Genomic DNA, 15,980 nt, shown 5'->3' on the forward strand with positions numbered 1-15,980 from the left:
CATTTAGTTTCCAAATTCATACAGATGAACCTAAAACTAAGCCCTCATTGTCATACCCTGCTTTGTTCTTTAAATAGTCTAATACCTATGGCATAGATGATAGAATTAGAGCTGTAAGGCACCATAACCATCACAGGCCAACCTCCTCACTTTATAGATGATAAAACTGAAGCACAGAATTGGTGCCTACCTGCAGTCACATGGCAACAATAAGCTTCAAACTCAACCTTTCAAAATCTGTGCCACACACTCAAAACCTGAAAGAAATTAGGCTGGGTCTGTAACAGTCCCAACTTACATTTTGCATAGTGATTTAAGGTTTATAAAGCATTATCATCACAACCTCTCTGTAAGTTAAGTCTAAAAATTCTCATTTGATGGGTAAGACCTTCAATAAAAAAAATAAAACTGTAGTTATTGTATTGGTTTTATATTTCTTCACCTGCTACTCAGAACATAAGATTAAATTTTATATGATGCTAGTGAATCTAAAGTAGCCTGAATATTGAGTGAGTTTTGACTGATCCACAAGAAATTGGAATATAGCAGTTCATAATGAAGTATGAAGATTTTTCATTATATGTAGATAGCTATTTATCCAAAATACTGATATTTTAAAGACATACCAAAGGACTTTGTTTAAATTCAACCATGTTTAAGACCTTACTAAGTGAGAAGCACTCTGCTAGTTTGAGGGGTTGGGGGCAGGGAACCAAAGGAAGGGGAAGGGTGGTACAAAGACCAAAAAAAGCCCTTCCAACAATCTCAGTCCTTTGCATTTTTATTTCAAAGGAAACTTTACAAAGTATAAAACCGCAGCTTTTATGACATTAAGTTTTCTAGAACTTTTCAAATTCTCTTTACGTGTTATCTATTTTATTTATTTTTCAGAATATTTCCCAATTCCATTTTAATTGAGTGGCTGCTGCACTCCAGTGTCCCTGGACCACACAGCCAGTCCCCTTGCTCAGTACCTCTGGTTCAGGTGATCTTTGAAATTTCTTCTAGCTCTAAAATCTCATGATCTTAGAAATGTTAACTTCCAATACATTTATAGAGCCCTTATGGCGAAGTGAATAGAGCACAAATCCAGCCTCAGACACTTAACACTTACTAGCCGTGTGACCTTGGGCAAGTCACTTAACCCCAACTGCCCTGCCCTCCAAAAAAAAAAGCAAAAAAAATTCTTTTAATTAAAAAAATAGAGCCCTTATAGATACAAATAAAAACTTGTAATAAAATTGGTAACACTTTTGTTCATGTTTCCAAAACAATGACTTACAAGACATGTTTATGATTGCACATATATAGCCTATATCAAACTGCTTACCATTTTAGGAAGAAGGGAGAGGAGGGAGGGAAGGAGAAAAATTTGGAACTCAAAAATCTTGTAAAAATAAAAGCTAAAAATTGTCTTTAAATATAATTATTGGAAAAAACTATTTTAAAAAATTAAAGATCTGCTTAAATTCATTTTAGTTAATTGTTTGGCTTACCCCTAGACACAATGCATCATGTTCAACGCTACCACCTGAATATAGTTCAGAGGAAATAATGCCTTCTTCTCTGTCCTCTGCTCCCTTCCTTTTCTTTCTTGGCCTTTCTCTTTCTATTGAGATTTCCCTATTGATATTAGCCTTTCTCAGGAGCTCTCTCTTCACTTCCAAAGTCTACAAAACCTGACTGAAAAATACTTCCTTCTCTTTTGACTACTGTCTTTACTCTCGTTTAGAAGCTCTGCTCATACCTAAGTACAAGATGGTACTGAAGTGCCATCATAGACAATAGCTAAGTAAGTGTTTCTGTTGTTTTGTAGAACTTTTTAATACACTGTAGCTAATTAGGCATGGGATCATATTATGCCACAGTCATTCTTTTAATGTTAATTTTTATAAAACATCAAAAACCTTTCTGAAACTTCACTTCCCTTAGTAAAAATTACAGCAAGTTGCAGCATGTTCCTGAAGTAAGTGAAATTGGCAGCTCTCAGGCTACTCTCTGCTTTGTCTGTGGAAAGCATGTTAGTAAAAAGTGAAGACAGGCAAGTTAACATACTTAGGCCGCTCACTCTTCTTTAACAGCTTTTATTGAGGGTTGTAGGAGTATTTCTCAAGGCACTCAAAAAGAAATACATATTTTATAAATTTCTTTAAAGGTAGAGTACCAACGTGTGTTTAAGCCATTAAAAAAAAACACATTAAAATCAGCATTTTAGGAAACAAGATAAAGTTTTAGTGAGCAATATCACAAAATAGAAAACTAAGTTCATAACCAAAGATCATTAGATTAAATTATTCTAAAACTCCATAAAATAACCTTATTGTTTTTGTACACTGCTTGCCAAACACTCAATTTAGTAAAAATATGAGCTCAATTGTAGGTAATAAGTCATTATTTTAGCATATCAATCAGTTACATGACCCACGAAGTATTTGGTCAATATGTAAGAACATTTCTTTATGTGCGATTAATAAAATCATCGATGCTATACCCAATTCCTTTGATTCTAGGGTCTATATAAAATGTTAAAACTACTAAGTTGTGGTATGGTAGCAAGGTCCCTGTATCTGAAGTCACAAGACCTGCCTCTGAATCCTGGTCCTGTCACATGTTACCTGTATGACCATGGGCAAGTCATTTTCTAAATCAAGAAGTAGCTGGCAAGGATCTGTTTCTGAGTTTGACGTTACTGGTGTAGAACATCCCTAAGGTTCCTTCTACTTCTAAAATCATATGATTCTATAAATGTTAGCTTCTAGTTCATTTATATAACATTCATAGATTTTATATATGTATATGAACACACACTGTATATATATATATATATATATATACACACACATATATGTTTATGGGTGTATGTGTATATACACACATACCGTGTTTCCCCGATAAGACCTATCCCAAAAATAAGCCCTCCCCTTACTGTGTAAGATTCCTCTAAAATAAGCCCTCCCCTGAAAATAAGCCCTATTGAGATTGCTACTGTAGTGAAGGTGATCCCCTGCGCTACATGCTACATTACGGTACCCTCTGTATGCACCGTCCCCCCCCCCAGTGAAACGCATGCCGGGCCCCGAGCTGCATCCAATCAGAGCTGCAGCAGTGAGCACGTCATCCTGTTCTTCCCCAGTGATTTGCTTATTGAATAAAGGTACATTTTTTTATTCACATTTACCTGTTTATTAAAATTGCTGTCAATGTTCATTAAAATAAGCCCTCCCCTGAAAATAAGCCCTCTGGTGTTTTTCTGTCCAAAAAATTTAATAAGACAGTGTATTATTATTGGGGAAACATGGTATATGTATATATACTTAATTTACAAACAAAAGACAAACAAATTCTTTAAAACATAAGAGTCACAGCATTAGGACATGAAACAAGGAACCTGTAGGTGTGATTCAAGTCTGTTGTTTTGTGGAAGCTGCCTATTACAGGGGTCTTAAGTGCAAGCATATCACCCACTCCTGTAATCCACTCTGGCCCTCATACTAGGGATCTTTCAGCATACATATAGGTACTCCCTCAAATATCCTAACCTCCCAATTCCTCCACCCCATCACAGCTATACACAAAAAGACAGACCCTCAATCTTGCCATCACCCACAAGAGTTCTATACCCATGTCCATTAACTCTAAAACTCCTTTATCTACCAGAATCTGTTATTAATGCACCTCTTGCTTTGCCTTGCAACTCCAAACTCTGTTCTTTGTCCATAACGTGACCTCCAACCCCTCCATCCCTTGGTTCTTTCCCAGGCCATCACCCCTGGGCTCATCTCTCTTCCCCAACTTGACTCTTAAGTGAATTCATTCAACTCTACACTTTTCTCTCTACTTTTCTCAAGTCCCTTGCCCCTTTATCCTAGTAAAGATCTTGTCCAGCCATACCCTAGCCTTGGATTATTCTCTTCATTGTCCACTCACATGCTGTTGAATAAAGTTAGAGAAAATCATCAAACCATGCTGACTGGGTTCACTACAAGTTTGTCATATAATTTCAACTGGGTCCTCACTGGGGCGAGGCAATCTCTTATTACATCTCCCTAATCAATTCGCCATCCCATTCACCACAGCAGCTTTTCTAAATTTTTTTCATGCTATCTCAAACCTCAAGGCTCCCTTTCACCACACCATCTCAGCTGAGAACCCTATATTTCACTGAAAAAATTGAGGAAATTCAGAGCTTCTCCCTCTTCTCCCTTGTTCCTCATCTCACATAGCCCAGATACCTTACCTTCTGCTACTAGCTCCTCCTTCACCCATTTGACATTAAAAGTGGCCTTGCCAAGATAAACCCCTCTATATGTATGAGTGATCCCAACCTATCCCATCTTCTCTAGCAGAATGCTCCCTCTACCATCCCTACTCTCTCACTAACCTTCAATTCCTTTCTACTGCCTGCTTCTCTGCCCACAAACAAGCCCAAGTCACTCGATCCATTTATCTTCCCAAGTTATCATTCTCTATCTTTCTTCTCTTTTGTGGTTAAGCTCCTTGAAAAGGCTGGAATAGCCGTGTGACCTTGGTAGAAGTCAGGTTAGGAAGGATTTTAAAGACGAGATTTTATATTTGATCCTGGAAGCAACAGTGAGGCCTACTGGAGTTTGTTGGGAAAGGCTAGTGATATGTTAAAACTGTTTTGAGGAAGATCATTGACAACTGAGTGGAGGATGAATTGGAGTGGGAAGAGACAGACCAACCAGAAAGCTCTTGTGATAATCCAGGTTTGAGGTAAAGAGAATAGGATCTAGAACACAGTCTTAGAAGATCTCCATCATTAGCTGCTGTGACATGGATGAAAATCCAGAAAGGAAGCAGAGAAGGAAGGGTCAGAGACATAGCTGGAGAACCACAAAAGAGCATTGTCATGAAAACTTATAGAGAAAAGAGTATCAGGAAGAGAGTGAATGTCAAAAGCTGAAGAGAAGTAAAAAAACATGAAGCTTAAGAAAGGGCCATTAGAATTGGCAACTAAGGGATCGCTGGTAACTCTGAGGAGAACAGTTTAAGCTGAATGATGAGATTGGAAGCCATTCTAAAAAGAGTTAAGAAGAGATTGAGAGGAAAGGTAAGTAGAAGCAACCTATTCCAGCCTTTTCTTTTTTGCTTTTTTTTTTTGGAAGGCGATTGGGGTTTGGCTCAAAGAATCCCATCGTATATCAAAGGTACTGTGTGTAAACAGAGGAACACAGAGAGCAAGAGAAAAGGGTAAGTAGAAGAAATTGCTAGAGGAAGTGTTAGCAATATGCACCAGATTTAAAATCTGCCACAAAACTGTCAGATTTCATTTGAAGGGAATCTAAGGCAGGCCCTAGACACATTATCACAACAGATAGGAGAAAGTAGATCAAATAGGAGTTAGAGGCACCTTGTATATGAAGTTTGGCTGGGATACTTTCAAGAAGAAAAGTTGTCATTGGGAGGACTGGACATTAGCACATTTCTACACTGAATACCGCCCCCGCCCAAAAAAACCCCCAAAAACAACAACAACAAAAAAACCCTCACCAATCCTGTGTTATGCAAGGGTCCTGTGAAAAAAAAGTACAAATACACTCCAGATCCAGAGATGACCATGAACACTAACTAGCTGCTTAAAGTATTACTGAGAACAAAATATGAACATGTTATAAATAATAGCATCATTTATCTTTATGGTTCTGTGCACTTTTTAATCACTTTTCTAAGATGGTGGGTTTTTTTTCGTTATCTCTATAGATAACTATATTAGTGTCAAAACAAGAAGCATTTTTAAGTGCCTACTACATGACGGGCACCGAGTTAATCAAGTTATGAGTTAAAAAGTGGGGCAAAAACAGTCATGCCTTTAGTCTTGGCAAAGAAGCACCATATCTTTTCAGTTGCCTCATACAGCAAAGACACTCAGCAATCATGAATGATAATGATGATGTACTAGGTGCATCCTTTTATATTTCACACTCTCATCCAAAGTGCTCTAAGGTCTTTAAAAGCAATAAATCATATAATCCTTATATTCTGATAAGAGATAACAGGTTCCCCTTAACTGTATATATGAAGTTGTGAATACTTTCTCCATCAGTCATCTCTTCAGAAAGTATTTAAATAATCCAAGAGAGAGTTTAAATAACTAGAAATATCAACTACTACAAATTTCATTTAAGAAGTACAGACTATAATGGATGTACACTTGCTTGTATTTAACCTAGTAGTACAGACAGGTGGCAGGAGGCACTGAAAAGGGCACTAGACAGGGTCAGAAGAATGCATTCTTTGTGCTGCTTCCTCCATCACAAGACCAAGGACAAGTCATGACCTATGTGATCAGGCAAAAGAAGGTATTAGCCATTTGTTTTACCTCCTTCATGTATTGTGAAGACTGGACGAGAAAATGTATATGAAACCTCATAAAAATGTAAGGAGTTATTTTATTCTTTAGTATTTAACATAAAAACAATCGCAGATCTTCAGACCATCTTTTCCCCAAACCATGTCCTAAAACTACTTTTCAAAATGTTACTGAAGAAGTGATCTATAGCAAGTTCAAAAGTATAGAACTAAGTCATCTTAAACCATAAACTCATGAAAAAAATTCCCTAACATTCTCTTTTATCGAGCTTAATTAACAAAACTGAATGCAAAAAAAAAAAAAAAACATTGCCAAACACATAGGAAGACCACGTTTTAAAGCATGCATTCTAGGAGTCCCACAAATAAAGAAATTCTGTATTATACCACGATGATGATAAAGGAAGAGGGAGGACTTGGATGAGGGAGAGTATGGCCAGGGACATGCAGTTTGTAACTCTATTTACCTTCCGAGTTCTTTCCCCTACTCCCCAGATGACCAGTGACCACATACTGTCTAAAGTTCTTTAACCTAATACTGACATTGTTCTAAAAAAAATTTTACTGTTTATCAAAGTCCCAATTAAACTAAATATCAGTCAACAAGCATTTATTAAACACCTGCTATCTGCCTAGCACTGGCGACAAAGACGACAAATGGAATAATCTACCAAAACCAAGCTTAAATTACTTCTGCTAGCCCACCATATTAGTTTATTTAAGAGAGTAATTCATACTGGTGTGACTGAGTCCTGAATCTCTCAATTTATATTTTAAAACAGTAAATGGTAACCTCTAGGAATCTCTACTTGGTAAATCATGAGAGGGATATTTTGAGCTGGCTGAGGCATTTGTTGCTCTCTGTCAGACATTCCTGTAGTCTACCAAGAAGTAAAATACATCAACTTCTCCAGCCGACTCCTAATCTTCACCTTTCAAAGTGACTTTAAACTCCCAATTAGGACTCAGGAAAAACAAAAAGTCACCAACATAAGTGCTTAATTGCTTGTTGATTGATTTGGGGAAAACTGCACTGATAAAAGAGGAACCTGATTTCAGAAATCATACAGCTATGACCTAAATAAAAAGGTCTCTTGTAAAAGAAAGTTCACATTTGGGTTGGAAAATGGAGAAATTTCAGCAAAAAGGACCTAACAGTATGTGAGCACCTGAAATAATCTGTAATAAAACTTTCAACTAAGGTTCAAATACTCTTGTCACCCAATGTTACAAGATAGCTTTTATTTATAAAAATTTCTTTCAATAAAGATTTGCCCTTAAATTTACGTGATATAAATAAAAACTAACTGACACATGAAGGTTTGCTGTCAAATATAAATGTGTGCATTTTGGGAGAAAGAAAAGGCTACATCTGCTTTTAAAAGTATGAGCTGTGGCTCGGCTAGGTGGGAAAGTGAATAGAGCACCGGCCCTGGAGTCAGGAGGACCTGGGTTCGGATCTGGCCACACACGGAAAAAAAAAAAAACTAGTGGGACCATCTTGGGCAAGTTACTTAACACCAATTCCCCTCAAAAAAAAAAAAAAAAAAAAAAAGTATGAGCTGGGAGGAAAAAAAAGTCTAACTGGAAAGAAAGTGATGAACAGAAGGCCTTTGACAGTAACTGAACCTAAAATGGGTCTAATTAGGATCTGCCTACTAACATAATAGTGGGTGTAGTTTGGTCTGTTATCAAGTTTATAGCTAAGGGCATTTGATAATACAACCCCATATTCAATGTAATTACAGCCCACAGGCCTGACTCTAGTGAAGGATTTCAAAGGATTTCACCATTTACTCATTTCTAGAATAAACATAGTATCAGGAAACTCACTGTCATAAAGATCACGGTCACCAATTAGAGATCTGTTCTGATCTTTCTTTCAAAGAATAATGGGTAGTGCTTTTATATCATCTTAGAAGCAAAAAACAAAAATGCTATAACTTAAAACATTTCTGTGTTTCAGCTCTGAGATTCACATATAAAGCACTGAAGTACTTTTGCAATGAAAACAATCACTAGTAGCACTTTTTGGGGAGGTGGTGTTTGGAAAGGAGGTAGTTTGATACAGCAAATCTCCAAGTGCTGAAGAACTCCCCTTCTTGATTGCATTCGGTTTTGGATCAATTAATTTGATCCAAAATGGATCAACTGAAAATAGAAATAACCATATGCTCTCTGCAGTAAATTCTTCAGTTTAACTTGCTTTAACTCTGATTGCTTTCTTTCCAGACAGATACCTTTTAAGTATCCCATTAGCATGAAACCTAACCAAGGCCAAGAAATTTATCCATTGAAACAGTCAGTTGCTTGTATTTCAGTCATGACTGTGTGCCTAGGCAGGAGTTCCACAGATCTCTAGCTGAAAGCAGGGCCAGCATCCTGATTTGGAGCACATGATTTTTCATTGCCTTCAGTCTTTGAAGAGAAGCCATATGCTGACAGAATTAGGGAGCTAGCTCTGGCTAGTTCTGTATTAAATTTTGCCCATAGAAATTGTAAAAGGCGAATTTTGACTAACTAGCATAATGTGGGTCTATGATGAAAATGGGAATATAAAATATAGTGAAATAAAATTCCTACTGAATAAGGTAGGGTGAATAATCATTTGAACACTTCAACTTTTCATTTTAGTGCCTACTATCCAAATATAAATGTTTATATGGATTTCTCTTTTAAAATAAGAGTACTTAAGATCCTAAAGTTTAAGCTGAAACATGCTTCAAATAAATAGTTTTTCATTTTGTAGCCAAAGAAAAGTTTTTGAATGTTGATGTACCATAGATAAAAATCTAGCTTAAATAATCCCCTGAACTGCAGTTAAGAATGGGCTTCTCTTTGGTGGAAATTCATTTTGTAATTAATTAAGACTTTTTTACTTGGGGACCCATAATTTAAGTTACTATGTTGCATAAGATATCAACAGAGATGAAATGGGATTGCAATCCTTGCTTACCATTTACACAGTGCATAAGAATATAGGGGAAATTGTAAGGTTTCTCACTTGGAGTTATATAAGATTTCTCATTTGGGGTTATATAGCTTCAGATATATATACCCCCCCCAAAAAAAACCCTTCTTATTCAAAATGATTTTAATCATTCAATAGTTATGAAATTGTTAACACAATAAGTTAAAATGTGGACTTCTTTTATAAGATGATTCATACAAAATGCAGTATGATGATTGGACCAATCATGTTGAGATATTTAGGTCATAGGATTTAAAGCCAGAAGGGACCTTAGAGGATATTTGGTTCAATCCCTTCTTTAGGGAAACTGAGGCTCAGATTTTAAGTAACTGAATAAGTGAGAGAGGCAGGTTGAACCTGGATACTCTGACTCCATATCCAGGGTTCTTTTTCCACTTTGCCTCACTGCTGTCTTTATTCTGGTCTAACTTATATGTTCACTTAGACTAAAATCCAAAGTGTGCCAAATGAGACAGGGGATTACCTCCTTAGTAGTGCTTCATGGCAAACCGATTAATTACAAAAATTCTGGGTAAAAAAGCTCACTACCTAAGTGTCATTACCCTCACCCTCGCTCTACCTTTCATAAAAGAAGAAAAATTTCTTTGAAGAAAAAGCTTCTACAAATATCACAAGTTAATAATAAAACTATCTTTGTATATTTATATTAAATAAATTCATTAACTTTAGAGGCTTCAAATGGCAGTAAAATATATTTGACATCAATTAGCAAATCTGTTAAATACACATTATTTTATATACCTTAGAGTGTCAATAACTATCTACAAAGAAAAGGGACTTTTTAATAAAGAAAAAAATTTTTAAACTGAACTTTATTAATTATTTCAACTGATCAGCAACTTCATATTTTGTTTCTGTAGTAGATTAAATGATCCTTGTACTTCCTACCACAAAACCCAAAGCCAGAGCCAGTTCCCTAATTCTGTCAGCATATGGCTTCTCTTCAAAGACTGAAGGCAATGAAAAATCATGTGCTCCAAATCAGGATGCTGGCCCTGCTTTCAGCTAGAGATCTGTGGAACTCCTGCCTAGGCACACACAGTCATGACAGCGTGAAATACAAGCAACTATGTTTCAGTGGATAAATTTCTTGGTCTTGGTTAGGTTTCCTGCTAATGGGATACTTAAAAGGTATCTGTCTGGAAAGAAAGCAATTAGAGTTAAAGCAAGTTAAACTGAAGAATTTACTGTAGTGAGCATATGGTTATTTCTAAGTCTATTTTCATAGGCTTATCTGTGGACCTTTGTTTAGTACTGGATAAATAGTATATAAAACTGGAACAGTTATTTAACTGGGACAGCTAAAACAGACTTTTGCTATTATCCCATCTCCCAGTGATGTGAAAGATGAGCTTGTAAAATTACATACTTCTATCTTCAGCCTATATAGAACTACTCTTGTCAGTGGCATGGAAAGTGCTATATTTCAGTGCAACTAGGAGCTACAGTGAAGATGTGATGGGGGTATGGTGCTAAATCTTTTCAAATGTACTGTACCGGATTTCCTTCCTAGGGCTATAAAGCTAGAGTAATGCCTGGATGATCCTAGATCACAAATACAGTGACAAAATAAACAGTGAAACCACCTCTTCTTTGTTGAACCAACACCATTAACAATCCAGTACAATTAAAATTGTTTAAAAATGTTAGGACATCTCTGAATGAAGCAGTTAATTAAAAATCTATAAGATCGAGGTCCTTGAAATGCATACTTTAAACGAGTAGAAACTGAAATTACATGCTCCCATTAAACCTCAATAGAACATTTTAATTTTTTCAACTCATCAAACTTTCTGTAGGTACAATATCCCCAAAGAGGGACAAAATGGACATCTACATTTAACAGCAGCATTTAGGCATTCAGTTAAAATAACTTAAAAAAAAGTAACTTGCAATGTTGGAGGGCAATAAAAGTATCAGTCTGTGATCTCTAAGTTATCAAGAAATCTGTAATACTGGTCAACATCCGAATTTGGTGTCACACCACTTGATGAGGTCTAGTTAGTAATAAGGCTGGAAAGCCTATGTTTATAATTAAGTAATAACGATTGAGGTTGGAGGTACAGGGCATTTCCTGGGGTTTAATGACTAGCTGGAAGAGTTGATGGCCTAAGGCAATGCCTCGGGCCATTAACCCCAGCCAGCCATTAACCCTCAGGAAATGCCCAAGACCTCAATCATTATAGCTGTTTTAATAAATACAGGAGGGAAAAAAGTTTAATATCAGCTTTCCATTTAAACTGAAAAATCCATCCCATATTTATGATGCTCAGGCTTAATACACAAAGTCCCATAGGAGTTACTATTTTAAAGGCTTCCTTTCAAGTTTTTAATTTTGTTAAAAAACAGAAAGAAAAAAAGGATGTGGAAGAATGTGATTCTAACATGAATGAAAACTTGGGTTTCATGTTTAAATAGTATTGTACTTAAAAAACAAACAACACTCCTATGGGTTTCATCTGTATTGACCACGTTTGAGGAGTCTGTACCATCAAACACAAAAATCCATATTCAGTACTAGAACCTTAAACTTAACACTGGAATTACCTTATAGTACTTCAAGAGAAACTTTTAAGAGTTAGAACACAATTTCACAGATCCAGGACTTAATACTCAAATAAGTGGAAAAAAACCTTAAGGACAGAAAGTATACATGCATGTCTAGTGAAATGAAATGCTACTTCCTAATCTGACATGACCCCAAGGGATATTAAGAAAGCACCACAAAAAGTTGTCTTGTTGGACTACTACTGTCACACAGAAATAGAACTTTTGATAAACATGCTTAAACTTCATACTTTTATCTGTTCAGTTTACATTCTAAACCACTATATTTAAAATAAGTTACTGTTTTACCAAGGGACTGAAGGCTTATTACTACATCCTTTTTTTTTTTTTAAAGAGAACAAACTAAAGTACTTGAAAAGATTTCCCCATTCTTCTTAATAATATCACAAATGAACCATCCACACTAGAAACACAAAAATACACACAGCCTACAGGTCATGTGTATTTTAGACAACCTCCATGTTTATATTACCATTCACAGCCCCCTTTCTCATTTGGCCTTGAGGCTTGCTGATTAGCTGGCAAACTGTTTGAAAGGGTCAGTTTGTCCAGAACTGGAATTTCCACTTTGGAAAGAGCACAGAGGTACCTTACATCTGTTCATTAAGTGGCCTGACTTACAGTTCAGATTCCTATATTTTTCTTGATGATAAATGGGCAAAAATTCTAAAATGTTCCTCTAATAAAGTGGGGAAGAGAAGGGAAGGCAGGAGGATAGTAATTCCAAATTCCATTATATTTCTTTAAAAGACAACTTATTCCAATTGCATGAGCAACAGGAGGATCTAGAAAGTAAATATAATTTTAAAGTACTCAACGTTTATTTGTTTTCTCCCCACCCCACCAGGAGTAAAGAGACAGGAAGTCTTCCTTCTCAGACTATCAATGATTTCTTTCTCCCTTGCATTCCTATAGAACTTACAATCTACTCTGCTCACTGGCCATTTATCATTGAGTGGAGAAACTCGAGTTCTGGCAGAGACCTTGAAGATCATTTAGTCCAACTTCATCATTTTACAGCTGAATACAGTAAGGTCCACTTAAGTTAACTGACTTGTCTGAATTTACCCTGCAAATTAGTGACAGGAACCGGACTGGAACTCAGGTCCCTCAAATGCCAGCTAAGTGCCGCTTCCACTGTTTTGTGTTCACCTATACATAACGTATGCACACATGTAGGGGGTGTTTATGTCTTATTCCTCCAACTTCTCTTTATGTTCTTCAGAGTGCCTGGCACAGTGCTCTACTGTAGGCACACAATAAATATCTGTTAATTAGCTTGTAACTGCAGGTCTCAACTCCTCACTTGAACAATAACTTCAACAAGTTGAGTTTAATTTACCCTAACTATAAACCAAACTTCATTTTCTATTTGATGCTAGTTAGATCTCAGAATTATTTGTTGCAGCATATTTTGGCACCAGAGTCTAGCTAACAATGTAAATGTATTGCTGAAGCTAAGTTTCTTACCAAAAACAAAAACAAAAGCCGCCAGGAAATGTGGTTGAAGTTTTAATGATTTATAATGATGAATACTTCCCTCCCCCCAACTTCAAAAGTGATCAAGGATATGTAATGGGATATTTTTATGGTCATTCTATTTAGAAGTATTTTGAAAAAGAGATTCATTTACACGTTATGCCCATAAACCATAGACACACAAAACTTCTCTAACTTAAATGGCTTTACCTAACTCTTGAGAAGCTGCAGCAGTTCAACTAATCCTATTGTTCTTGGCACCCAGAAGTTTTAAAAGCTATTGCTCAGCAGTGATTTGCCTGCTCTCATACCACTGGTTTAAAAGTAATCTTCCCTTAAATCTCCAAGAAAGCCAAACTTGAAAGAGCACAGCGAAACGATTCAACGCACTTCACTTTCTATTTTTTTTTTAAATGGCCAAAAAGCACAGACCTGCATTAGCACAAAAAAAGTTAGTCCCGAAGTGGCACCAGAGAAACATTTCATGCATAGAGTTTGGTTTTGGTTACCTGGGTGGGGGAAACAATAGCAGGTGAAACTACTGTGGGAGAATTGGTGCTTCGGTGCCCATTGACTTCGGGAAGAAGAGGCAGGGGGTCGTGTTTCACCGAAACCACCACCACCGCCGCCGCATCTACCGGCTCCGAGGGGCGGATGCACAGTCTTTTGGGGGAAGAGGGACCGCAGACTTCACCCGGCCCGAACACGGCTTCGTACAGGGCCCGCTTGGGTGCAGCCTCCGCTTTCACGTCGGCCACCACCTGGCTCTCTTTGGGAAGGATGTAGGTGTTCCCCAGCGAAGGCGGCTGGGGGCGGTGGTGATGGTGCGGGGTGTGGGGGTGGTGGTGGTGGTGGTGGTGGTGGTGGTGGCGAGCTCCCCCGTTCAGAGCCTCGGCGTAGCAGCCCTGCGGGGCGGGGGGTCCCAGCTTGGTGCCTATGCCTGCGATGCTGTTGAGCGTGGCGATGGAGACGGCGCCGATGCAGTGGTTGGTGTACGTTTTGGACAGCTTTGCCGCCTTGGAGAGCATCTGCATCCTGGTGCCAAGTAAGTTCTTGCCGATGGCTTTGTTCTCATACCAGGTCACGTCGCCTTCGTTGCAATGGTCCCGGGGCCTCTGGAAGAAAGCCTTGCAGAGTGGGTTGCGCTTGGACAGGTACTTGACGAAGCTGGCGTAGGGACAGAACTCCGTGCCCGTCTCGTACATGCGGGGCAGATTCTCCTCGTCGCTGCTCTCGGCCCGCTTCTTGCTCCAGGACGAAGAGCGGGACTTGTGATAGGGCCCTAGGGACTTGAAGTAGACGAACTTGCGGCCGTCCTCGTCCATGGCCAGCCCGAAAGAGTCCTCCTCCAGCTCCCGCTGGTTCTCCCGGCCCCGGGTGCAGAAGTACATGCACGTCTCGAACCAGACCTTGTTGAGGAGCCCGAAGGGGGTGTTGGTGCTGAAGACGCTGGAGGTGTACAGCTTGCGCAGGTCGGCCCGGGTGATGGCTTGCTTCTGGACCACCGGCCCCGCGCCCTGCTCCTCCAGCTTGCGGATCACCGCGGCCAGGGTCAGGTTGGCGCTGCGCAGCTCGGGGTCCTTGGTGAGGTCCAGGGTGCGGCAGTAGGGGGGCTCATTGAGGTAGCGGTTCAGGGAGCTGCGGATGCTGATGAGCGACGACTTGCTGTAGAGCTGCCCGCTCTTGGAGCGGGCCTCAGCGTAGAAGGAGCGCAGCACCCGGCACAGCGCCCCCTTGTCCATGGTCTCGAAGTCCGGGCTCTGCGACTTCTCGCTCAGGTACTCCCGGAAGATGCGCACGGCATAGCGGGTGGCCAGGCGGGTGTTCTCGCTCAGCCGGGCCCGCTCGGGGCGCTGCAGCAGGTCCGGATCCAGCTCCGGGTCCTCGGCCGGCCCGCTGCGGGGCCGCAGCAGCAGAGGCTCCGACTCCGGGTCCAGCTCCCTGCTCCGGTCCATATGGATCATATGGACCGGCTCGGACTCCAGCTCCTCCCCGGCGGAGTATTCGGGCTCCAGGGGCTCGTCCCAGTCCAGACCCATCTCCTCCTCCTCCTCCTCCTCCTCCTCCTCCTCCTCCTCCTCCTCCACCCCCCCACCTCCGTCCTCCTCCTCCTCCTCCTCCTCCTCGTCCCCCGTTATCTGCACCTCCTGGATCTCGTCCTCCTCCTCCTCCTCCTCCTCCTCGCCCGCGCTGCAGTAGTGCGGGTGGCTCGGCCGGCTGCTGCCCCCGCCGCCGCCGCCGCGCTCGCCCTCGCCCCGCTCCCCATTGTTCTCGGCGGCGGCGGCGGCGCTGGCGCTGGCGCTGCTGCTGGGGCTGGTGTTACAGTCCCCGCTGCCAGGCATTCTCGCCATATTGCCGTCTCTCTGCCAGTCCTCGGGCAGGGCGCATGCGCTATATTGGACCGCAGCGCTGAGAGCTTTTGTGTTTAATGACCTTCAGCTACCGGGAGGCAAAGCCGGGCTCTTAAAGGGGCCGCGCTCCAATTGTAAGCCCCAGCCGCGCCGCGGCGGGGCAGACAGGCGGGATGGAAGGAGGGTACAAAGTTGGGAGGGTACTCCGGTGGGAGACAAGAGTAAAGAGGAGTAAATGCACCTTACACTCCCGCCCCCCC

The 15,980-nt window shown here is 40.1% G+C and overlaps 1 protein-coding gene across 3 annotated transcripts in view; it reads right to left on the reverse strand.

Annotated features, from left to right (window-relative positions):
• Nucleotides 1–15,980, reverse strand: part of KCTD1 (potassium channel tetramerization domain containing 1) — a 276,101-nt gene that overhangs the window by 110,581 nt on the left and 149,540 nt on the right. Inside the window, exon 1 of one of the 3 annotated variants that reach the window (XM_069099836.1) lies at nucleotides 15,514–15,735. The exons of 1 other annotated variant lie outside the window; for it this stretch is intronic. In XM_069099836.1, the coding sequence (XP_068955937.1) occupies nucleotides 15,514–15,720 (207 nt within the window). In that variant the 5' untranslated portion in view covers nucleotides 15,721–15,735. Of the gene's footprint in view, nucleotides 1–13,878; nucleotides 15,736–15,980 lie in introns of those variants that run through there. One more of the 3 variants, XM_069099835.1, reaches the window with a different exon arrangement.

Source organism: Petaurus breviceps, unplaced genomic scaffold (assembly GCF_028583685.1).
Source record: "Petaurus breviceps papuanus isolate PSGF00001 unplaced genomic scaffold, PetGlider_PUasm1.0 38, whole genome shotgun sequence".
NCBI lineage: Eukaryota > Metazoa > Chordata > Mammalia > Diprotodontia > Petauridae > Petaurus > Petaurus breviceps.